General features: G+C 41.5%; 2 protein-coding genes across 8 annotated transcripts in view; both read right to left on the reverse strand.

The window, feature by feature from the left end:
• akt3a (v-akt murine thymoma viral oncogene homolog 3a) overlaps positions 1 to 14,235 on the reverse strand; it is a 91,331-nt gene extending 77,096 nt beyond the window's left edge. Inside the window, exons 1-3 of one of the 4 annotated variants that reach the window (XM_074645602.1) lie at positions 13,779 to 14,177; positions 5,661 to 5,819; positions 3,866 to 4,316 (exon numbers count right to left, since the gene is read on the reverse strand). In XM_074645602.1, coding sequence (XP_074501703.1) covers positions 3,866 to 3,911 — 46 coding nt within the window. In that variant the 5' untranslated portion in view covers positions 3,912 to 4,316; positions 5,661 to 5,819; positions 13,779 to 14,177. Of the gene's footprint in view, positions 1 to 2,346; positions 2,459 to 3,865; positions 4,317 to 5,660; positions 5,820 to 13,778 lie in introns of all 4 variants that reach the window. The other 3 variants (XM_074645604.1, XM_074645603.1, XM_074645601.1) reach the window with 3 other exon arrangements.
• A 9,232-nt stretch (positions 14,236 to 23,467) lies between these two features.
• Positions 23,468 to 24,238, reverse strand: part of LOC141773667 (echinoderm microtubule-associated protein-like 6) — a 512,018-nt gene continuing 511,247 nt past the window's right edge. For all 4 annotated transcript variants that reach the window (XM_074645582.1, XM_074645580.1, XM_074645581.1 and 1 more), the window contains one exon: positions 23,468 to 23,522. The gene's annotated coding sequence lies outside the window, so the exon portion shown is untranslated. The remainder of the gene's footprint in view (positions 23,523 to 24,238) is intronic.

Below are 24,238 nucleotides of genomic sequence, written 5' to 3' on the forward strand. Positions count from 1 at the left end.
ACTGCAGCCCAACAGGCAACAACAGCTGTCAGTGTGTCAGTGTGCTGACTTGACTATGACTTGCCCCAAACTGCATGTGATTATCATAAAGTGGGCATGTCTCTAAAGGGGAGACTCGTGGGTACCCATAGTACCCATTTTCATATCTTGAGGTCAGAGGTCAAGGGACCCCTTTGAAAATGGCCATGCCAGTTTTTCCTCGCCAAAATTTAAAAAAAGTTTGCAGCGTTATTTAACCTCCTTTGCGACAAGCTAGTACGACATGGTTGGTACCGATGGATTCCTTAGGTGTTTTAGCTTCATATGATATACCAGTATCTTTACTTTAGCTTTAAAATTGGGCCCGCTATAACCTAAAAATTGCAAGTTGCGTTAATGCGTTAAAGAAATTTGTGGTGTTAAAACAAATTTGCGTTAACGCGTCATTATCATGTTAACTTTGATAGTCCTGCAAATAGGATTTCTTATCGCTTTCTGACATGTGGGTACATCTCTGCTGAAGAACAATCATTATACAATCTCATTGCAAACAACAGCATCATTAAAGCTTTATGCTGCTTTCACATCTAAACCATGCATGAGCTGTATCTTGTACAGTAAGTCCCGAACAGCCAGACCATCACATCAGTAGAGCACACGTGAAATTTATACACGATGGTTGCCCTCAATGCCCCGAGAATGAAATTTACGACAATGTTGACATAAATCTCATGTCATGCGTAGAGTCGTCTGTAAAATGATGACCAAGATATTTGACCCTGACTGCTTACTTTAAGAAAAACCTCTGCGTAAGTACAACAGGAAACATACAATCATCTTTGCAACTAATTATCATTAAATTACTTTTTTTTTCCGGCAACAAAATTGCACCATATTGGAAGCATATCCTTAACAGCTGTTGTAGACCTGAACTGCAGGAAGAAAATATATAACCAATTAATCTAACATCATATGATTAATTATGAGATTACCAAAAACACAACCTGTTTTAACAAGCACCTGTGTACTTGCATGCACAGAAAAGAATGGAGATTATACATTACTCCGACTTACCCCAGTACTAACATAATACACAAGAACTCAGTTATTTAGGCACTCCTCTGATGCTAGCTTGATTTAATCAAAACCTCTAAGAAGCACATGAACATCTCTCTTTCATACGGAGTTCTGTTACACTATTTTTCTCTGTTCTCTTCCCGTCTATTTCACCAGTCTTTCTTTCTTCCACTCGTGAAGCTTCGCGGAAGTTTAGTCAGGAAGACTCTCTTTTCACGCTCTCATTCATTCACAAATCTCTCTGTGTCTCTCTCTGGCTTCTACTCTTTCAGCTGACTAAGGGCGTTCACTCTAAGTCAAGCCAACCGGATTGTGCCACGGTCTCCCTAAGCCAATCATATTGCTGCTATCAAACTTTAAATAAAAAAAACTGTTCTTCTCTCTGCTGTCAGTTGTCGTTTTAGTGCGAACTGGCGCGATCCTCCTCTTCCCCATTCACCTGCAGTCTTCATCACATCCAGTGCCCAAGGTTCCTTCCACTGAGCTCATCAGAAGTCCCGCTCCACATCCCATCATTCAGATCTTCAGCAACTCTCTTTACCTCTTCACCACCACCAGCGTCTAGACTCCACTAACTAACTATCTAATTAACAAACAACCCCTCTAAATATAATTATGTCAGAATGGGGTCTAATCGCCAAAGACTCTCCACAATTCTACCTTCATTGTGCACCACGTAATAAATGTATTTGTTCACTGTAAATTAAGGATGGGTTCTGAAACCCGGTATTAAACGGGCACAGGTGCTAAATTATTAAAGACCGGAGAATTGATAAGCTCCGACGCTCGGTTCTTTTATCGATGCTTTCTATTGTTTTGGTGTAATTTATTATCAAACTGGAGCGCGCATCTCCTCTGATCTTTCTGTCGGGGCTGAGCTCCTCCAATACAGATAGACAGACACGGCGTGAAGTCAGCGAACAGCAGAGCAGAGAGTTTTTTAAATAGTATATTAAAAAGCAATTATTTAGTTATGAAAAAGAACCGATAAGAGTATCAATAAAGAACCGAACCGATAAGGAGTATCAATAAGAGTAGTAGTATCGATAAATTCCTAACGATATACCCATCCCCGCTGAAAATGAAGTCTCTCCTGATTGAAATTCAGTCTTTTGGTGTCACCGTCTTCATGTCGCTCAGTTCAAAACAAAACAATGTGCATTATTTGGTGGAAGAGTTAGAAAGTACAGGGCCTTCCAGACAGTCAAAACACAACTAAATGTAATTTTAGTACAAAAGGTTGTGTGTGTGTGTGTGTGTGTGTGTGTGTGTGTGTAGAGGTTTCTCTACCTTTCTCGGCCTTTCTCGCTGTTCCGTTTCAGTAAAAAGCTGTCTAATGACTAAGACTGCAGTCTTTGCTGTATCACGACCTGGACAGTGAGTCAGCACCCCGACCCTGCTCCTCTCCACACACACATAAACACAGACAAAGATTTAGCATATGATGCAGACAAACATTCATATTCCTGACACAAACAACCCCCCCCCCCTCCCCTTCCCCTACAACCTCTAACTCTACCTCTCTCTCACACACTGACGAACACTGGTGGTGGTGCTGCGTCGTGACTGGGGGCGATGTGTTCCTCTTAATATGCACAGACGACTGTCTGAGGATCACACTGGCATGCTGGCACACGGTACAGTAGGCAAAGACCCTCCCCTCTACTTCAGACTGTGTACTGTATGTGTGTGTGACATAGTGAGGGAGAGCATCCGCTCCAGGTAGTAAGGAGCGCTCTGTTGTCCAAGACGATCTCCTGCTGTGCCACAGCCTACATTACCCAGAAGTCTGCTGTCTGTTATGCATCCATGTCACTTCCTGTTCAACAGTTTGTGTTACACATTCCTAGACACCATCACATAGTCAGGGGGGGGGGATGATGCTCATTGGCCTAAAAGTCTGGAAATCCCCCTTGTTCTATCCCTGAGGCTCTCTCGCTAAAACACACATTACACATTGACATACATTTGTGCCTGGAGGTATCAGCATCAGAGACACGACTCCGTGAAATTGTGGTTATGGGGGCAATGTTCAGAAAAGGAAAACACAAAGTCCTACAGTGCCTTACAGTCATCATGCTGTATATCAGTTTGACCCTGCTACAAATGACTTTTCACCTGTTGCAGCAACCACTCACTGAACATAAGTCATGCATGTCTGAGAACAGGGAAGTACTATCTTTGCTACATGCTCTGCAACTATTAGAATGCTTTTTTAACCATTTCCCATTTATTGTGTAGTGAACAGGATGTGTCAGTACCACCCATCAACCCCATGTCATATGATTCTCAGTGACACCATTCTGAACTTAAGACAACTATGGTAAATAATACCAGAGAAACAGAACTAACTTGATTTCACAGACTACTAACCACACTGGCCTGAGAGAACACTATGCATCAGCAGTGTAACACGGGCCTGGTAGATGTTATTAACTGCACACACACACACACGCTTGTGAATACATGCACATACCCATGCACACACTCTTTTTCAGACAGAACCTGCTTGAAGCACATAGAGGCTTAACAAACAAACAGCCAGCCAAGCTTATAATAAAGAGACACATCCCTGTGGGGGGAAAACGCACACACGTATACACTCGTACACTAGATAATCAGACATCCATGTAATCACACACACACACACACACTCAAATCGCAAACACACACATCCTCCCACCGGCACATGTGGACAGGCACGGCCAGGCCCTCAGTCTAGACAAGAGGCAGAGAGGAAGAGGAAGAGAAAAAGAGGTAGAGGTGGAGAGGAGGGAAGTAGAGGAGGAGAGGTACTGGATGTACTTACCCCGTTTCTGGAGCCATCCCTCTCTAACGATGGTGACATCGCTCATGGTTCCTTCACGCCGAGTCTGATGCCGCTACACGCCTGCTCCACAGAGAGAGAGAGAGAGAGAGAGAGAGAGAGAGAGAGAGGGAGGAGGGGAGGAGAGGAGGAGAAGAGAGAAAGAGAGGGAGAGGAGGAGAGGAGGAGAGGAGGAGGAAGAGGGGGGGGGGCCGGCTCTCCCAGCCTCCGCGTCACTCTCCCTCCCTTCCTTTCCCGTTCACCCTCTCGTTCGCGCAGTCTCCCTCTCAGACACACAAACACGCGGCGTGTGTGTCGTTTCGTTTCCTGTTGTGGCTTATCTCCCTGCCTCCCTCCCTTCTTCTTCTTCTTCTTCTCCCCCTCCTCCTCCACCTCCTCCTCCTCCTCTCTCGTTCCCTCTCCAGACCTTCCTCCTCACCAGCAGTGATTCAGCCTGGAAGGAAGTGAAAGGAGAAAAAAGAAAAAGAAAGAAAAAATAAGGCATGGATTTATTTTCCTCCCTCCTCTGCTGCTCCCCCCCTTCAAAGCCCTTTCATACAATCTGACAAGACAAACAACTAGTTATTGTGAGGACAAATGCTCCCCCCACCCAATCAAACACCCAGTTCCTCTTTCTATCACTAACACTCTCTCTGATAAACAGGATGAATAATTGCAGAGCTCTAGATGAAGCAATAACTGACCTTGATTGCCAAACAAATACCCCTGAGCTCTGCCTCTCATTCATTCACAGATCTTTTTATGAGCAGGTTGTGCTGTGTGCAAAAACCTACCTTTCTGTACTCGCTGTATTTCTGCATGTCAAATTATTTTGTGTGTGTGTGCGTGTAGGCTGGTTTGTCTATATGTGGGAGGTGGGAGAGCATCTCAGGACTGTGGAGTAGGGCTTGGCTATAAATAGCAACAACGGCAGTTAGGGATGCTCTCACACTCTCTTTCTCTCTGCCCAAATCTCTGCACCTCTCTGTCGTCTCACTCCCGCTCTCCCACCCCTCTCTCTCTGCATAGCTGCCGCGTTCACCTCAAATGCACCCTTACTACACTGTATTACACAACGCGCAACAACACTACGCTGCTCGGCTTGAATGGAGATCAGCACTACGGCGGCTAGGCTAGCAGTCGTAGCCATCTAGCTGGAAATCAGTATTCAGATCAGCTACTGTCTGCACTGTTGCCGACACTTGGGGGGGGACTGCGGCGTCATAACGAAGGCTGGGAGAGACGCACACTCACACACCCTAGTAGGTGACACAGAGCTTTTTTTTATGTTGAGGCAGCAGTATAGCGACCGATATGAAACCAGACGAACAAAGAGAGACTGGAACACCACGTAGACCCCCTTTACGCCTGACATTAAAATGCATTTTGGGTGATCGGATTGCAATCGGATAGTGCTTGACCATATGAAAATAAAAGGTGTAAACACACCCGAAATGCATTGAGAACGGATTGTAATCCAATCGGCCAAACCATCTCCGGAGGTGATCAGGGACGCATTGAAACACATTGAACACAAGTGTAAAGGCAATTGTGTTCTCAATCCACATACAATAACTACGTGGACGTAAATACATAATGCTGGGAGCTCCAGAGCTTCGGTTGTAATAAACAGCGAATATTCAAAGCTTTGGCCGGGGGGGCTGGGCTCACCCTGCAGCGCACTCCCAGCGCTCCTCCGGTCACTGGACCGCTGTGATCAGAGAGCTCAACGCCACCGCTCTGTCTGTGCTAACCGTCTCCTCTGCTCATCCCTCTGTGTGTGCGAGTGTAGACGTACCTCAAAGTCATGTTTGCGGGCCTTCTCCCCCTAGACGTGTGTCCGCACATTACGCACCGACTGTCCGGCAATGCCCGGCTGCAAGCCTTTGCGTAATGCAGCCTCCGCAGGCTTCTACTCAGCCCTTTCAGACAGAGCGATCCGATCTCAATGTGGACACTGGAGACACATATTAATACCAGGTGTAAATGTAATCAGGTTAAATCATATCTAGATACAATCTGCGATTTTAGTGTTGTTGAAGTTGAAGACTACGACCATGTTAGAATTAAAGATCCAGTGTGTAGGATCTAGGTGGTGAAGCAAGAGAGAGAGAGCAGCGGCGACAGGAGCGAGTAACGTTATCGACTCTGGCCCAAGCGGGAAAAGTGCATTTTGATAATTGATTAATTGATTAAGTCATTCAATAAATATAAAGATAATCTAAACATACATTGTTTCCTCCTTCTCATAATGTGAGGATTTGTTGTGTTTCTAAGTTTTACATGATTGGAAATTGAATCTCCTTGGGCTTTAGACTGTTGGTTGGACAAAAATCTTGGGCTCTGGGAAATTGTGAACTTAACATTTTAAAAATTAATCACAAAAATAAATCAACAGGTAATTGTTAGTTGCACCCTTACTAGTACCTATAAAAGATGTTCACTCCTCTTGGACTTTTGGATGGTTTATTATTTATCTCCTCAATTTGTTTTTGGTACTGACCAAAATGTCTCTGAAATGTCTACATAGTATCAAAACTACAGCGAGCTGCCATCAAATGTCTGATCAGACTCTTAATATTGCTTATTCAGAGTTCCTGATGCATATCAAAACTATACCCATTTTATACAATTCTTCTTATACGTCTGCTTGTGTTTAGACCGGAGCATATTTGAGAACTTTTTTGTTAAATTAAAAAAAACAGTTGTATAGAAACAATGTTTATACTTATCAAACTAAGGTAAAAGTATTGCTGCTCTGTAACGAAACTTATTAGCACTGACTTACAAGAAAATTGGAATGATACCCAGCCCTGGTAATTACAACCAAGGGGATCGAATCCTTTTTATAGGCACTGTACTGTACTGTACTGTACTGTTCTGTTCTGTTCTGTTCTGGATTAAGCGTTAAGACTACGGTGTAATTTAATGAAGCTTCAGTTAGCTTTAACCTTAATCTGGACAAGCATGGCGAGAGAGACAAGAGGAGAGGAGACGAGACGAGACAAGAGGAAACAAGAGGAGAAGACATGAGCAGAATGTCCAGACAGTGGCAACCCCTTGTCACCAGGGCAGCTGTTGCTATGGAGATATGCACTGCCATGATGAACCAACCATGCCAGGGGAAGCACCTGCCAGACAACATTTATTTCATGATATTTCATTCCAGAGGCAACAAACAAGACCAAGAAAATGATAGGGAGATAGTGAGAAAAGAAACTCTGAATCACAGGAAATGTAGACAGACACAGAGGGCAGGGACCAGACAGTCAGCTACCCCACCATTGCACCGTCTAGAGATCTATTAAGTGACACTGGCAAGTGGAAAAAACTAAAACAATCAAAACACAGCTCTGACACATTAAGCATGACCAGAACTATGCTGTTTATATTTTACAAGCTATTGTTACACTGCTACGCTCATCCTTGGTCTCAGCTAGTAAAACAGTGGTAAAAAAGGAGCAAAACATTGAGTAATGGCTGAAACATTAAGCTCTTTCCCTCATCTTGAAAGACCACACTGGTGGTCTGCATATTTTAGACCTCAACAACTTCCAACCATTGTCCAAGGGGAGGTTGCTAAATCTTTTCATTAATTTCCTCAGTGCCCACAAACTCTTGAATAAACCAACTGCTGCATTATTGCATATTAATATAAGTTTGACGTGCAATAAATAGCAGAATTAGTATTCGTGAACTGAGACCTAGGAGGTAGAGAATCATTCAATCTCTAAACCTATGGTATGATTTTGAAAGCAGCTAAACATATTAAATAATGATTCTCAAGCTGGGGCCCGGGGACCCCCAGGGGTCCGTGGCACTCTGTCAGGGGTCCGCGAAATAATTTGCTATAAATTATAAAATTGTGCTGTATCATTGAAAAGTACATATGTGCCAATAAAACAAGCATACTGTGTCCATTATTCCCAACCACGTTAGCTTTGGGCCGATAAAGCCTCTGATATGATTGTGACACATCACGCCAATCTGTCATGAATCCGTCACTTTGCTCAGGGTGCAACGAACCCTTCCTGCTGTTGCTTAGCTTAGCTTAGCTTATTAATAATTTACGTGGAGAAATATTTTAGTCTGTCCATATCGTCAAGTGACGCAAAGTCCAAACTAGCTTAATTGAGAAAATATGACGACAGTTAATTTGAGCGTCAGAGACGGGAGACCAGAATGCGTCATGTGTCTTCAGCTGCTAGCTAAAAGACACATGACGGCCAAGCTAAAGTGACATCTGATTACAAAGCACCTGGAATATCAGGGCAAAACAAAGTAGTGTTAACGTGATTCAAATTGAAATGTGTTTATGTTTATCACTATCAAACAGGTCTGAAGTATTTAGGTTGAAAAGTTAATTTGCTTTATCGGTGTTACGATTATGAGGGGGGTCGTTGGAAAATTCTCTCCCCTTTAAGGGGTCCTTGGCCCCAAAAAGTTTGAGAACCGCTGGGCTTAAACATGCTAAATTGGTGTGGCTCTTTCATACAAATTGTGTAAAGAGAGGACAACACTACACTACAGTATAATATCCGTAGATACGTTCGTGTTGCTACCGCCTTCCTGATCTCACCTCACCCCTCCTCACCCCAAACTGTGGCCTCACACAAACCCCGGCTGACATCAGCAGCAGTGAGCCCACAATCTTCTTCCTGAAAAGAAAGCCAGTTTTTGGCAGGACATCCGAGTGTTACACTCTGCTAACACAGGATGTGTTTTGGCCATCTAATGCGGGTCTGACGAACAAAATCACTTCTATTTTAATCAATATAGCTGACCACACAGGCCGCGGAAGAGCTTGCGTTTCACAAGCACTTCACACGCTTAGGAATCAAGTCTAATTTCTTCCGTTTCATGCAAGAAAATACAGTAATTGTGTATTGGGCTGTGAGTGCTGTCAAAACGCAGGTGAGCACGCAGTTGCTGAACGCATCCCTTGTATACACTGATGTAGACAGAAGCTACCGTTGCTGACATGCTGCTTTCACTACGTAGAATGCAACTGAAATGATTGGTCAATTAATTAATTAGTCAACTATTTTGCATTTCACTTTTTAATAGCGGTGGGAAAAAAAATTATTCACCTATGTATGGCGATTTTCTTTTTTTATGATTTTGAAATTGATTTTTTAATCGATATATTTGCTTCATTTGAGTCTATGCGGAGGTAGAAGGAAGTTACCACTTTTATTGTTGTAGTCTGAGTAACGTGACGTCATATCTGTTCCAAATCTCAAAAGCAAAACAGACCGCAGCCAGCTGAGACAAGAAAGTAGAAAACGGCGGAGGGTCTGCGTGGATACGACCTGTTATCGTATTGCGGTAACGTGCGGTCAAGCCAGCCATCACTCGCATCTCCGTGGTCAAATCAGCCAACGCCACAACTGTAGAGCACCCATATACTGACATACACACGTAGGCAAAATTGTTGGTACCCTTCAGTTAAAGAAAGAAAAACCCACAATGGTCACTGAAATAACTTGAAACTGACAAAAGTAATAATAAATAAAAATTTACTGAAAATTAACTAATGAAAATCAGTCATTGCTTTTGAATTATGGTTCAACAGAATCATTTTAAAAAACAAACTAATGAAACTGGCTTGGACAAAAATGATGGTACCCATAACCTAATATTTTGTTTCACAACCTTTTGAGGCAATCACTGCAAACAAGCGATTTCTGTAACTCTCAATGAGACTTCTGCACCTGTCGACAGGTATTTTGGCCCACTCCTCGTGAGCAAACTGCTCCAGCTGTCTCAGGTTTGAAGGGTGCCTTCTCCAGACTGCATGTTTCAGCTCCTTCCACAGATGTTCAATAGGATTTAGATCAGGGCTCATAGAAGGCCACTTCAGAATAGTCCAATGTTTTGTTCTTAGCCATTCTTGGGTGTTTTTAGCTGTGTTTTGGGTCATTATCCTGTTTGAGGACCCATGACCTGCAACTGAGACCAAGCTTTCTGACACTGGGCAGCACATTTCACTCCAGAATGCCTTGATAGTCTTGAGATTTCATTGTACCCTGCACATATTCAAGACACCCTGTGTCAGATGCAGCAAAGCAGCCCCATAACATAACCGAGCCTCCTCCATGTTTCACATTAGGTACAGTGTTCTTTTCTTTGTATGCTTCATTTTTGCGTCTGTGAACATAGAGCTGATGTGACTTGCCAAAAAGCTCCAGTTTTGTCTCATCTGTCCAAAGGACATTCTCCCAGAAGCTTTGTGGCTTGTCAATATGCATTTTGGCAAATTCCAGTCTCACTTTTTTATGATTTGGTGTCCTCCTGGGTCGTCTTCCACTAAGTCCACTTTGGCTCAAACAGTGACGGATGGTGCGATCTGACACTGATGTACCTTGACCTTGGAGTTCACCTCTAATCTCTTTGGAAGTTGTTCTGGGCTCTTTGGTTACCATTCGTATTATCCGTCTCTTCAATTTGTCATCAATTTTCCTCTTGCGGCCACGTCCAGGGAGGTTGGCTACAGTCCCATGGACCTTAAACTTCTGAATAATATGTGCAGCTGTAGTCACAGGAACGTCAAGCTGCTTGGAGATGGTCTTATAGCCTTTACCTTTAACATGAAGGTCTATAATGTTCTTTCTGATCTCCTGAGACAACTCTCTCCTTAGCTTTCTGTGGTCCATGTTCAGTGTGGTACACACCATGATACCAAACAGCACAGTGACTACTTTTCACCCTTTAAATAGGCAGACTGACTGATTACAAGTTTGAAGATACCTGTGATGCTATTTACAGGACACACCTTAGTTTAATATGTCCCTATGGTCAAATTATTTTCAATCTTTTCTAGGGGTACCATAATTTTTGTCCAGGCCAGTTTCATTAGTTTGTTTTTTAAAATGATTCTGTTGAACCAAAATTCAAAAACAATGTCTGATTTTCATTAGTTAATTTTCAGTAAATTTTTATTTATTATTAATTTTGTCAGTTTCAAGTTATTTCAGTGACCATTTGGGGGTTTTCTTTCTTTAACGGAAGGGTACCAACAATTTTGCCTACGTGTGTATATGTTAAATGCATTCAAACGGCCCCGATGGAGCTGACCATGGATGTATAAAGAGAACGGAGCTGACTGGAGAGCTGGAGATGGACTTGTTAAGGTGTTAACAAAGGGAACCATATATACAAAATACATATATGGAAATAAGATTAATTGGATTATATTCACCAGAAGTATAAAACATTACATGTCCCTTATAAATTAAAAGAAATTACAACTAATTGGTGAGGTCAAATACTTAGATTTTTGGGTTGCTGAAAAAAGTTTAACACAATAATGCCTGACAATTACTGATATATTTGACTTCAGGACATCTCTGACTACACACATGCTGAAAATCAAACATTTTGTACTGTATTAAGTTAGATATTTTCCTATTAAAAACCCTAGAAGTGTATGATTCAACTTTTCCCATGGTCTAGTGTTAAAAATGTTAACAGAAATCGCAATAAATCGTAATATCGAATCGTAATTCCTGTAGAATCGCAAAACTTAAAAATCGCAATACACATCGAATCGGCACCCAAGTATTGTGATAGTATTGAATCAGGAGATAAGTGTATCGTCCCAGCCCTAGTTTTTAAGCAAAGATACCGTGATAAAGTATACTGCTACCAGCTTCTAAAATTTGAGTATTTTCTGTTTTTTTCTCTTTTAAATCATTTGATCACACAATTTGAATATCTTTGGGTTTTGGACTGTTGGTCGGACAAAACAACACATCTAAATCCGTCAACTTGCATTATTCCCAATTGTTTAACATTTGATAGATTGAGAATATAATCGACAGATTAATTGATAATGAAAATAATCGTTAATTATGTAAGAGAAAGTGTATCTCAGACGTGTAGTACATATAAGAGGAAAATAAAACAGACGAGGTGTAGAGCATAATATGTCTTCCTTACTTACCCAATGAAAAATATTACCTTAGTAAACGTGAAACATCACATGTATGGCTGGGTATCATTTGAAATCTTTCGATACTTGTGATAGGAATTATCTGATCAAAGAACAAGTATACAAGATTACGAAACTGACTAAATATTCAATGCCAACAGTTTTAAATACTGAAACAGAATCCAGGAAGTCTTGCTGGATAATTTGTCCTCAAGTGGTGCAGACAACCATAGAAAAAAAACTAAGACACCTAATCTTCAGGTGAAAACATTTATAGTGATTTTATTTTATGAGCATAGGCAATAAAACAGACCGTGTATCAACTCTGGGTCTTCATCAACCTCTGACAAACAACTAATCAGATTATATACCAGCAGTGGGTTGCATTCAGAATGCCTATGGCTCAGAAAATAAAATCATTATATATTTTTTGTGTTTGCTGTCAAACTGAGCACACATGGGTCACGTGCAGGTTAAGATTTTATCGTCTTGCTATGCTATGCCCACGGAGAAAATTGCGAGTCACCGCAAAGTCACAAACTATGCAGATTTAGACTATCAATTTGGTGTGGAGAGGAGGTTGTGTTGCTCTGGCTCTATCTGTTTGGCGACGCCAGGAAGCTGCTTGACATCCTCCTGGATCAACCTTCTCACATATGTTCACATTATATGTAATAATTTTTGTCATATGGATTGTCTATGTTGTATTTTCATTATGTTGTTACTCTGTACACATGACATCTATTGCACAAAAGTCCATCCTGGAAGGGGGATCCCTCCTCTGTTGCTCTTCCTGAGGTTTCTTCCATTTTTTCCCGGTTAAAAGTTTTTTTTGGGGGGAGTTTTTCCTTATCCAATGAGAGGGTCGCACTGTAAAGGACAGAGGGTGTCGTATCCTGTACAGATTGTAAAGCCCCCGGAGGCAAATTTGTGATTTGTGATTTTGGGCTATACAAATAAAATTGACTTGACTGGACTAGAGGGAATATGATGGAAACTACCACAAATAAAATGAGGAGCAGCTGCAACAAAGACTGTGAAACTACTTATAACTATTTATTAGCTGGTGGAAGGCGATTCTCTGAGTTGTTTCTGAAATTTGCCAGTTCATGCGAGTCTCGCTCAATTAGAGATGTGCCGATCTATGGATGCATTCGGGCAAAGCATAGAGATGTTACAAGATAAGGGGCAGAATAGAAATGTTTATTATTTAAGTGAGATAGACATTTTATCAAAATGTACTTCCTCTCAGCCTTAACGTGTCCCACATTGTCCCACACAAACATAATCTTTGTCCCACATTTGGTTTGTTGGTATCTGGTCACCCTATGCAGCAGCAGGAGCAGCAGAAACACCATCCCCATCATTATCATCAAATATATATCGTACTCTGCCATGAGTGTGACACACCCTATTAATCACTAGTAATCACAAATGTGGCCACTTGTGCAGTCACAAATAAAGCCAGGCCTATAGTTCAGTCTCTATCTACCACAGCTACTGTATATAAAAATCAACATGATACACAATCACCTCAAACTATTATGAATGTAATTTTAGTGAATCTACATAGCTGTTGGCATGAATGCGTGTACGTGTAAATGTGATTGATCCAGCTGTAACCAGCTGCTACAGAGTAGACCATGAATGAGCAGCAGCAGCACTGCATCATCTACGTCACGCTGCTCCATGGCTGTCAAAGTGACGCATGTTGCATGATGCAGCATGGCACAAAACCACATCAATGTCAAACATAACAATCATTTCTAAATAAAAACACACATATACAGACAGACTGTGCAACTCCTCAACCGTGACATTAGTTAGCACTATAAGCACCTTCAGCAAGTGACCCGTCAGACCCGGTGCCGCCCCCACCTCGCTACCGGTATCACGGCTCAAACACACAGTATTAAGTGTATGTGACGTTCACGGTCACTCCAGTGCTGCTAGCTGACAGTATAGTACTAACAGTGTTGTTACCTGTAGCGGCAGGTGCGGTGCTGTTCCCGGGCACCTGCTGGTCATTAACCGCCCGGGTTATCTCTCTCCGGAGTGAGAAACGGAACTGCCAGCTAAGCTAAACCGTCAAAGTGCTAGCTAGTCAACCGTCGTTGTCAAGGTTACGAGCCGGGGCAGGAATAACGAGGTTAACGTTACACATCAAACGGAAGCTCCCGTTAACCGTTAACTGCAGCCAACGGTTGTTTGGACTCTCAGGAAAACTCGTGACGTCATCCGGAGGAACGGCAAACCCCCTTTTCTCTCACGCACAGGCGCGCACACAAACACACGCACACACCTTACACTTGCACACACCCACACATCCTACCGTCTCGCCTCGTCCGCCCGTTTTCAGTGTTGCAGCTCGGAGTGTGCTTCTCCTCTCTCATCATCCCATTCCAACATCCCGTGTGTCTCTGCCGGCTAATAAGCCAACTATCGCGAGAATCATCAGCCGGTGTTCAGGCTGTTGATGTGTGAGAGCTGGACGGGAAGAGGCCTGGGTCACTGGTTCAGGGTGTGTTAGTTACTTTAGTTACTTTACAAATTAAAATGTTTCCAACCAAACAGTGGTGGAAGTATTCAGATCTTGTTCGTCAGTAAAATTATTTATACCACAGTGTAGAAATACTGTTACAATTAAAAGCCCTGCATTACAAATTGTACTTGAATAAAAGTACAAAATGATTATCATACACACACATGCACATACAATCTCATATAACCCAGGGATCAGCAACCTTTACTATCAAAAGAGCCATTTTAGGCAAGAAAAAAAAAATCTGTCTCAAGCCGCAAAACATTATACAGCTTATACAACGCGTATAGTCTACTGTAAGTCTAATGCAGTGAGGGCCAAAGTGCAAATGTACGAAAAAAAATCAGAGATTTCAAAAATAAAGTAATAATATTACAAAAAAAAATCGTAATATTACAAGAATAAAGTCATAACTTTACGAGAAAAAAAGCTGTAGTATAACGAGAATAAAGTCATAACTTTACGAGAAAAAAGAAAATAACACATAAAATTACTACTTTATAATATTATGACTTTATTCTCATAATACTACGACTTTTTTCCACGTAAACCTTTATGTAAGACTTTATGTTTGTAATATTTTGACTTTATTCTTGAAATCTCAGATTTATTTTTTTCCTCAATGTGGCCCTAATAATCCGTCGACCTACAACAATGATAAATAAAAATGAAAATGTAAACAAAAAAACAGTTATTCATTTCCACTAATTTTTTTAAAAAAATCCACAGGGAGCCACTGGAGAGGGGCTAAAGAGCCACATGTGGCTCCGGAGCCGCAGGTTGCAGACAAAAGCTAAAAAGCAAAAGCTATTTATATGTAATTTATATATATATCTATATATAGATATATAGATATATATATCTATATATCTATATATAGATATATATATATACATATAGATATAGATATAGATAGATATAGATATAGATATATATAATATTAATAATCTGAAGTGCAAAGTAACTAGAAAGTTATCAAATAAATCATAAAATAATGAAGTAAAGTGTGCAATATAATATATGCCTCTGAAATATAGTGGTGTAGAGTGGCATACTCAAGTAAAGTACCTCAAAATTGTACTTAAGTGCAGCACTTTCCAACACTGCATAACAATCATATGAAGAGCTTATAATAAAACATGATATTTTGTTATTAATTAAACTACCCTGCAGTATATAGGCCTACAAGTAGCTACAGCTGAAACGATTAGTCGATTCATCAGTTAGTCGATTGACAGAAAATTATTCTGCAACTATTTTGATCAAGCACAGGTGCTATTAAACAATACCTTCATGACCAGATGGCTCTGATTCTATTCAAAGTATCCCAGTAAGCTATGATAGTGTGTCAGTGAGCCAGCATGCACAGCTAAATGGAATTCAACCATTATTGATTTTTCTATTTACACACTGTGATTTCCCTAATATGACATATCCACAATGTCTTCTGTGAAAAAAGGCCTATGATGTCATAAAAATAATGGCAATCCCTAATCACATTGACTTTCACCCTCTAAGGCGAAAACCTAGTATCTCTGCTTCATCTCAAAGGAAGACCAGCTAAAGGGATACTCCAGCTGCTGTATGTAGCCAGATAAATATCCAAGTCTTTTAAACCTGACATGTCCAGTTTGTCACGCAGGCTCTCTGTTAAAAATTCAATCTAGGAATACCCTCCTGAAATATCAGGGCTATATGCTATATAATAGCAATAATAGCCTGTTAACACAAATTTGTTTAAAAGTCACTAATTTCTTTACCGCATTAACGCAACTTGCAATTTTTAGGTTGTAGCAGGCTCAGTTTTAACGTGAAGATTGGCATCATATGAAACTAGAAAAACATAAGGAATCCATTGGTACCAACCATGTCATACTAGCTTGGGTTGAAATGGGTTCTATGGGTACCCACGGGTCTCCCCTTTACAGACATGCCCACTTTATGATAATCACATGCAGTTTGGGGCAAGTCAAGTCAGCACACTGACACACTGACAGCTGTTGTTGCCTGTTGGGCTGCAGTTTATCATGTTATGATTTGAGCATATTTTTTATGCTAAATGCAGTACCTGTGAGGGTTTCTGGACAATATTTGTCATTGTTTTGTGTTGTTAATTGATTTCTAATAATAAATATATACATACATTTGCATAAAGCAGCATATTTGCCCACTCCCATGTTGATAAGAGCATTAAATACTTGACAAATCTCCCTTTAAGGTACATTTTGAACAGATAAAAAATGCACGATTAATTTGCAATTAATCGCATAATTGTGATTAACTATGGATAATCATGCAATTATTCGTGATTACATATTTAATCGATTGACAGCCTCAGTTGCTGAGCAACTGTGCAGACAGTTAACTGTAAGTCAGTCGGGTCAGCTATCCCTGCGGCCCCTTAACATTAGTACATCGCAGTATCTTAAATACTGTTTACAGCCGGAAGGATCAGACAGCTGCAGAGCACATGACTGAAATCTTTACTCAACAGCTGATCTGTCTAGTGTAAACCAAAATGTTCAGTGCACATTTAGGGCTTAGACTGTTGATACAATGCATTTTTTGAATTCCTGCACAGGTCGTTTCAAGCCAGCGATTTTAGCTGCCCTGTTATAGTACTTTGATGATGGTGATGCTGAGTTTGGGCATCCTTGCACAGGTTTTGTTATTCAAAAGCATTGGAACTTAAGAACTTTTTTTCTTCCATCCCACTAAATCTCTTCTCTCTCTCTCTCTCTCTCTCTCTCTCTCTCTCTCTCTCTCCCTCATTTCACATATAAAAGTACTAATGTGATTACGTAATATTCTAACATTTTGAATTTGAGAATGATATATTGATATAGATTTTAAATTTGTTAATATTCTGACAAAACAACGCCCTCCCTCATCTAATCTCTCTTCTTTTCTCCTGCCTGTCTCCCCAGATGGTGTGGAGTGTGGAGCTGGGCAGCAGTGGCAGAGGGTGGAGCTATGGGGCCATGGCAGGGCACAGAGTGCAGACACAGGTGGACCTAGCGTGTCAGATAATATATGTGTGTGTACTGTTCTGGCCTCTCATAACACACATACACATATTGCCATCAGCTGGCCTTTTGCTCACAGCCCTGTGTGCAGAGGGGGAGTATGGGCAAAAACCAGCAGCCAGGGAAGGTGTGTATGTGTGTGTGCAGTGGAGGTGGGGCTGACGGAGGTGGGGGTAAAGAGACAGCTTGAAAAGGAAAAAGGCAACACAGGGGAGCCCTTCTGTTGTCATTGCTGTGGCCAGACGTGCCCCCCCAAAACACACACACACACACACACACACACACACACACACACACACACACACAAACATCTTAGAGTCAGTTGTCAACTTCGGCTGATATTTAAAATGTTAGTCCTGCACAGTTAAAAAAACATGACAGAAAAAATTCCCAACAAATTTATATTATGATGGTCAAATTTGAAGCATGAACACAAGGATTAATCCGAATTAAGATTTGTCTGAAGACGATATATGAATGCATATTGTATGAACAAGACTAAGAGTCTGCAGTCATGCAGACAGAGACTGTATTTAGGCCCAGTGTTGCTTTGAGCTAAATGCTGATGTTTGCCAGGTATAATGTTTACCATGTTCACCATCTTAGTTTAGCATTTAGCCTGCTAACATTTGCAGATTAGCACAAAGTACATCTGAGGCTGATGGGAATGCGATTTGTTCTGCAGTCATTTGTCATAGACCAAAGTATTCAACAAATTAGAACGTTGATCTAATGATGGCAATTTATTTAATAATTTATTTAGAGTTTTTACAGCTAATTGTGAGGGGGACGAATGTCTGCACCAGATTTCAACAGCAATCCATAGCTGTTGAGAAATTTCACTCAAAACCACAAGCGACAGAGGTTTTCAAAGTGTGAGGCAGGCCTCCCCAGGGGGGCTTCAGTGTCAGAGGCGCAGTGAATGAGAGTGAAAAAAAATATTACATTAGTTATTAAATTAGTTATCAAAAGAAGATCACATAGAACATTCTATGCCTTAGGACTGACCTTTTTTTATGTATTTGATGTAGTTTGAAGATATGTCAAACGGCAATATTAGGCTGTCTTTCCTCAATTGTTGAGTGTCTATGGGATCAAATTAGTGCTGTCAATTGATTAAAATATGTAATCGCGATTGATCGCATGATTGTCCATAGATTATCGTCATTAATCGAAAATTAGCGGTGCACTTTGTTATCTGTTGAAAATGAATCTTAAAGGAGGATTTATCAAGTATTTAATACTCATCAACATGGGAGTGGGCAAATATGCTTGCTTTATGCACATGTATGTATATATTTATTACTGTAAATCAATTAACAACACAAAACGATGACAAATCTTGTCCAGAAACCCTCACAGGTACTGCAGTTAGCATAAAACAATATGCTCAAATCTTAACAAACTCAAACTGCAGCCCAACAGGCAACAACAGCTGTCAGTGTGTCAGTGTGCTGACTTGACTATGACTTGCCCCAAACTGCATGTGATCATCATAAAGTGGGCATGTCTGTAAAGGGGAGACTCGTGGGTACCCATAGAACCCATTTACATTCACATATCTTGAGGTCAGAGGTCAAGGGACCCCTTTGAAAATAGCCATGCCAGTTTTTCCTTCACCAAATTTTTCTTAAGTTCGGTGCGTTTTTCAACCTCCTTCCCGACAAGGTAATGCAAAGCTAGTTAAAGAAATTAGCAGCGTTTAAACAACTTTGCGTCGACACGTTATTATTGCGTCAACTTTGACAGTATCAATTTCATTGTACCTGAATATAATGACAATAACCATTCTGATTTCTGATTCTGATTCCCTGAGAAGTCATGTTTGTATGTTTCAATATCAATAATGTTCTGTTGGGAAATGTAGCCACTGACCAAACAGTACTGTAAAAAGTGAATGAAAGTAATTAAGAGATAGAATAAAATGCAAATGGCAGTCAATGTAGCATTCAGATACATATTTCATAGGATGTGTGTTGCATGAACCAGTATAGAAAGACTTGGGTTATAGAGTTTATTTTGTATCAGCCCTGATATGTCACTCTCTACATTACCTCCATTTCAAAGGGACTTGGATAAACAGTGATCTTATAATAAGTGCACTAGTCTATTTCCTGGGTTCCCTCAAGGCATCATTATGCACAATCTTTGCAGTGGAAGAGTGCGTCTGTCCAGTCAGTCAGATCAGCTGGAGAAGAAAAAACATTTTAAGGTGGGATCCTCTAGGTATGTTTTGCTCATCAGTGCGTGATCTCACACACAAGTGCACCACATGGTGTATGTTTTTGAACTTCTGGCATGTTAGGTTTCCATACAGTATGTGTGTGTGTGTGTATGAAAGAGAGAGAGGAGAACAAGCTATAAACAGTACATAGATGATGTGAAATGTGTGGCAGAGTGAGGGTAAGAATAGTATATATGGTGCTAAATGCGAGATTGGGAGCATTTCTATTGCCTTCGCACGGTTCTTAACCAGTGGGGTCTGAAAAGTGAAGCCAATTCAGAAGAGCCCATTCTTCAAACAGCCAGCAGGGGGCGACTCATTTTGTTGCAAAAAGAAGTCTGATTGTATAGAAGTCTCTGAGAAAAGGAGCCTTCTTCTCACTTGATTTATTACCTCAGTAAACATTGTAAACATGAGTTTATGGTCTCAATCGCTAGTTTCAAGTCTTCTTCAGTACAGTAAAGTTTAGTAAATTATGGCTCCATTTAGAGGCAAATAGACCATAAAACAGGGGTTGCTTAAGGGCGTGGTTAACTTGTGATTGACAGGTCGCTACCGCGGCGTTGTCCGGTCTGGGAGTTGTCCGCGTTTTCGTCCATCCACTTCTGTTTGCAAAAAAACAAGATGGCGACAGCCAAAAAGCCAAACTCGAGGCTTCAAATGTTGTCCACAAACCAATAGGTAACATCATGGTGACTACGTCCACTTCTTATATAGCCTACGCTATATACTTTCAACATGGCAACGGCTGAGCCGGCGGCTTGTAGCTAATGGTGCTGTCAGAGCTAACAGTGTTAACCGGGGGGGCCGGGGGGGAGATGGAGTGTGGGTGCTATGCTTGCACTCTGGCGCCGTCAGTCGGGATGGCGTTATCAGCAGTATCTGCCTTATGAGAGCAGTGCAGAGCGGCGACCGTGAGCTGGTCAGTTCAGGGTCGTACCAGTGTGACGTCGTACTTACAGTAGGCACAGTGGTGCTTCAAGTATAAAGGTTGATGTCAACATGCTAACATGCTCACAGTGACAATGCTAACATACTAATGTAGCCAGTGTAATATTTACCATATGTTCACTATCTTAGTTGTTAGCAAGCTAACATTTGCTAATTAGTAATAAATACGAGGTACGGCTGAGGATGATGGGAAATGTCATTTGTTTTTGCAGGTATTTAGTCATAAAGCAGTGTTGGACAAAATTTTGTCCTGAGGATGGCATTAGCTAGATAAAAAGTTAAGTGATCACCAGAGTTATTGGAATTCACCCTGAGGGGGAGCATGAATGTGTGTACCAAATGTCAATATTTGTTGAGATATTTCACCTAAAACCGCAAATGTCACAGTAAAAATCTGTATAAAAATGTGGTGCCAGTGCACCCAGTAGATATTACACAGTCTTAATGAAAACTCTGACCTGCTGGTGACCCTATAGGAAAAGTCAGGGAATCACTAAAGTCATTAGAATTCATCCTCTGGGCACCATGAATGTTTGTACAACATTTCATGCCAACCCATCAATAGTTGAGATATTTCAGTGTAGACCAAAGACCGAGAGACGGAGAGATCGCCAGTCTCCCTTGCTTTCCTCTTTTTTCTTTCCTTTCGTTTCTTGATCTTTCCTTTTCTCTTGTCCTTTGCTTTTCTGTTGTCTTGTTTTATTTCCTTTCCTTCCCTTCCTTTAATTTCTCCCCCTTGTCCTACTTTTTAATGATTTTTTTTTGCAGAGAAACAGATTATTTGTCATTTTATGGGACCTCAGACATGCATTTATTTCAGTGTTACTAAACTAGATTACACGATTTTGTCAGATATTTTGCCCTTTCATCTGTATGAGTGTGTGTGTGTGGACGATAATCTGTCTTTTCCATTGGGACGCCCAAGTAACGGTGGCCCCTGGGGCCAATGTGCCATCAGTTCTCACCAAGCTGGACCCCTGACTCCCTGTGGGTGAGATGGTGCGCTGCCCCCCCACACACACACCCCTGACACTCCGAGGTGACACCAGAGCACAGAAGGTCTGTCCAGGTTGAACGGCAGACACACACACACACACACACACACACACAAAGCTAAACTTCCAGCTTTCGACTATAACAACATCCCTACCCCCCATTCCCATGCCTCCTGTCTCTGCCCTCCTGCCACACACATACCCCCCCCCCCCCCCCCCCCCCCCCCCCTCCCATGTTTGCGACTCCCTTCACCTCCTGCAACACACCCAACCCTGCTCACACGCCTCCACCCCCTCTACCCCTCTACTCCAGCCCCAAAGCCCAGGGAAGCAGCAGCCGTGCTGGACGGCCCGGCACCCCGTACCCCCTTCAGCCCATCCCTGGTCTCTTTGAAGTGGCTTCAGGAGAGAGAGGTCAGCCTCGCCCCGGAGACCCGCATAGAGGTAGGGACAGCTGCGGCCAGACAGACCCTGTACAGGGGATACGTACGCACAAGAACAGGCACACACACATATGCACACACGAGACAGGACAGAGCAGCTGCAGCCACGCTGCTGAAGGTGTGCTGTGCAGCAGGACAGCTTGGGAGCCAGTATGGTCCAGCATGGCTCTGCTCTGCTCTCTTCTGGGTCACCTATTTTGCACTCAGGTGTGAAATGTAGTCTGCGGAGTACCAGATGACCAGATAAAATTACTATAGTATAATATAATTATTATATAATATAATAATAAAACTAACTATAAACTATAAAAAAAGTTTTATGTTATTGTTGCTTCAGATTTCATGTTGATGTATCAAAAGAGTGTGGAATAAATCTCACTTTGATTCGTTTTACCGTAGAAACAGAATATTTGGCTGTTTGTAATCAACACAAATGTATGATAGTGAAGCAAGATCATGCTAAATCTGCATGCATCACATCATTGCCCGAAACCATCACTGTTTACATCGCTGTTACAGTTTAACGTTGTCCTGATTAAAAAATCATGATGCTGTTAAAGGGACTCTCTGTAGGAATCAGAAATTGCTTATAAACAGTGACAGGTGTGGCCGTTAAGTCAACGACAGTCAGCGTCCTGTTGCTCGCGTTTGTGCTAGCACTACCGACACGCACGAGACTGAACGTGATTGACAGGCATCATGTTGATTAAAGGTCCCATATCGTGCTAATTTTCAGGTTCATACTTGTATTTGGTGTTTCTACTAGAACATGTTTGCATGCTGCTGTGTTAAAAAAAAACTTTCTTTTCCTCATACGGTCCACCTGAATATACCTGTATTTACCCTGCATTTCAAAGGAATTGCAACGGAATTGCGTTGCTGGGCAACAGTTTGGGTCCATATTTACTTCCTGTAAGCTGATGCTATTTACACACTCTGCAACAGGAAATAAACTGGGACACATTTAGAATGTTTATGTTTAAAACCGTGTGATGATCTATATATTGTATATACTGTATATGTGACATCACAAATCGACAGAAATCCTAACGGCTTGTTTCAAATGCACAATTGCTGAATACGAGCTGTGTGTATTTCTCCATATATTGAGCGTTTGATAGTTTAACAGTATTTATATCGCACTTAAACCTGCTTTATAAAATAAAAGACATGAAAATCTCAGTTTTTACAATATGGGACCTTTAACTTTAGCAACATTAGCAGCTAAAACCACAGTATCACTATATATTTCACATGCTTGGCAGTAACGTTAGTTTACCAAAAGGAGGTCCCTCCATGAATGGAATGCCCGGCAGATGCTGATCCTAGTGTTAACTTTTCCCGCTGCAGCCTCCCGACCGTGGTCAGAAGGAACAGAGGAGACACTGTAGTTTTGGTCTCATGGGCCGGAGTCGATAATGGTACTCTCTCCCACTGAACATTCACTTGATATTCTCAGAGCTAAACTAACTCTCTTCTGCTTCTCATTTTCTCACACACTCGCCACCGCCGCTCTCTCTCTCTTGCTTTACCACTCACTTCCCACCTGGCACACACATTCCCACAGCACTAGTTTTCCCCTGATGTCGGTCACATTCCTGTTTTGCAATACGGGCTTCACTAGATATAACCTTTTTTTATGTGCGTCCGAGGAATTTGTGTTGGAGTCTGAGTTGTGGTGAGGGGGGCTGGTCGTTTGTTGGCGTTAACGGACTCCATTTCTAACCGAACGTAAGCTATGATTGCACACTGTTAGCCCCGTAAGCAAAGCTGAAAATAAAGGCACTCACGAGTGCGCATGACATCACATCCGATGGATTTTCCAGGAAAAAACGGCCCCCTTTACAGCAGTCTATACAGACTGATAGAGGAACCCCAGAATGTTGCTGAACGTCTCATTTTTTCGCTAAGGTTACAACCTGTTCACACATGGGCAATGAAAACGATTTATATGTGTAAAAAGTTACATACAGTCCTTTTAGGTGGACGAAATAAAAGGAACACATATTGCAATCCAACACAACTCCACAAACGAAACCAAATTAAATTTTTTGTATTTAATCTACACTTTTCTAACGCAGCATCAACAAACTGAACATTACAACTACACTACTCTTTAACAATACCTTTGAAAGCGTCTCATTTATTGCAAAGGCCATTGTATTTGATTGCACCACACAAAGTGTCCCTGTCATTTTGTTCTTCCCCATTATGTGATGATGGTAGTTTAGAAATAAACATATCACTATGGGGAAGCGAGAA

This window comes from Sebastes fasciatus, chromosome 9 (assembly GCF_043250625.1).
Source record: "Sebastes fasciatus isolate fSebFas1 chromosome 9, fSebFas1.pri, whole genome shotgun sequence".
NCBI lineage: Eukaryota > Metazoa > Chordata > Actinopteri > Perciformes > Sebastidae > Sebastes > Sebastes fasciatus.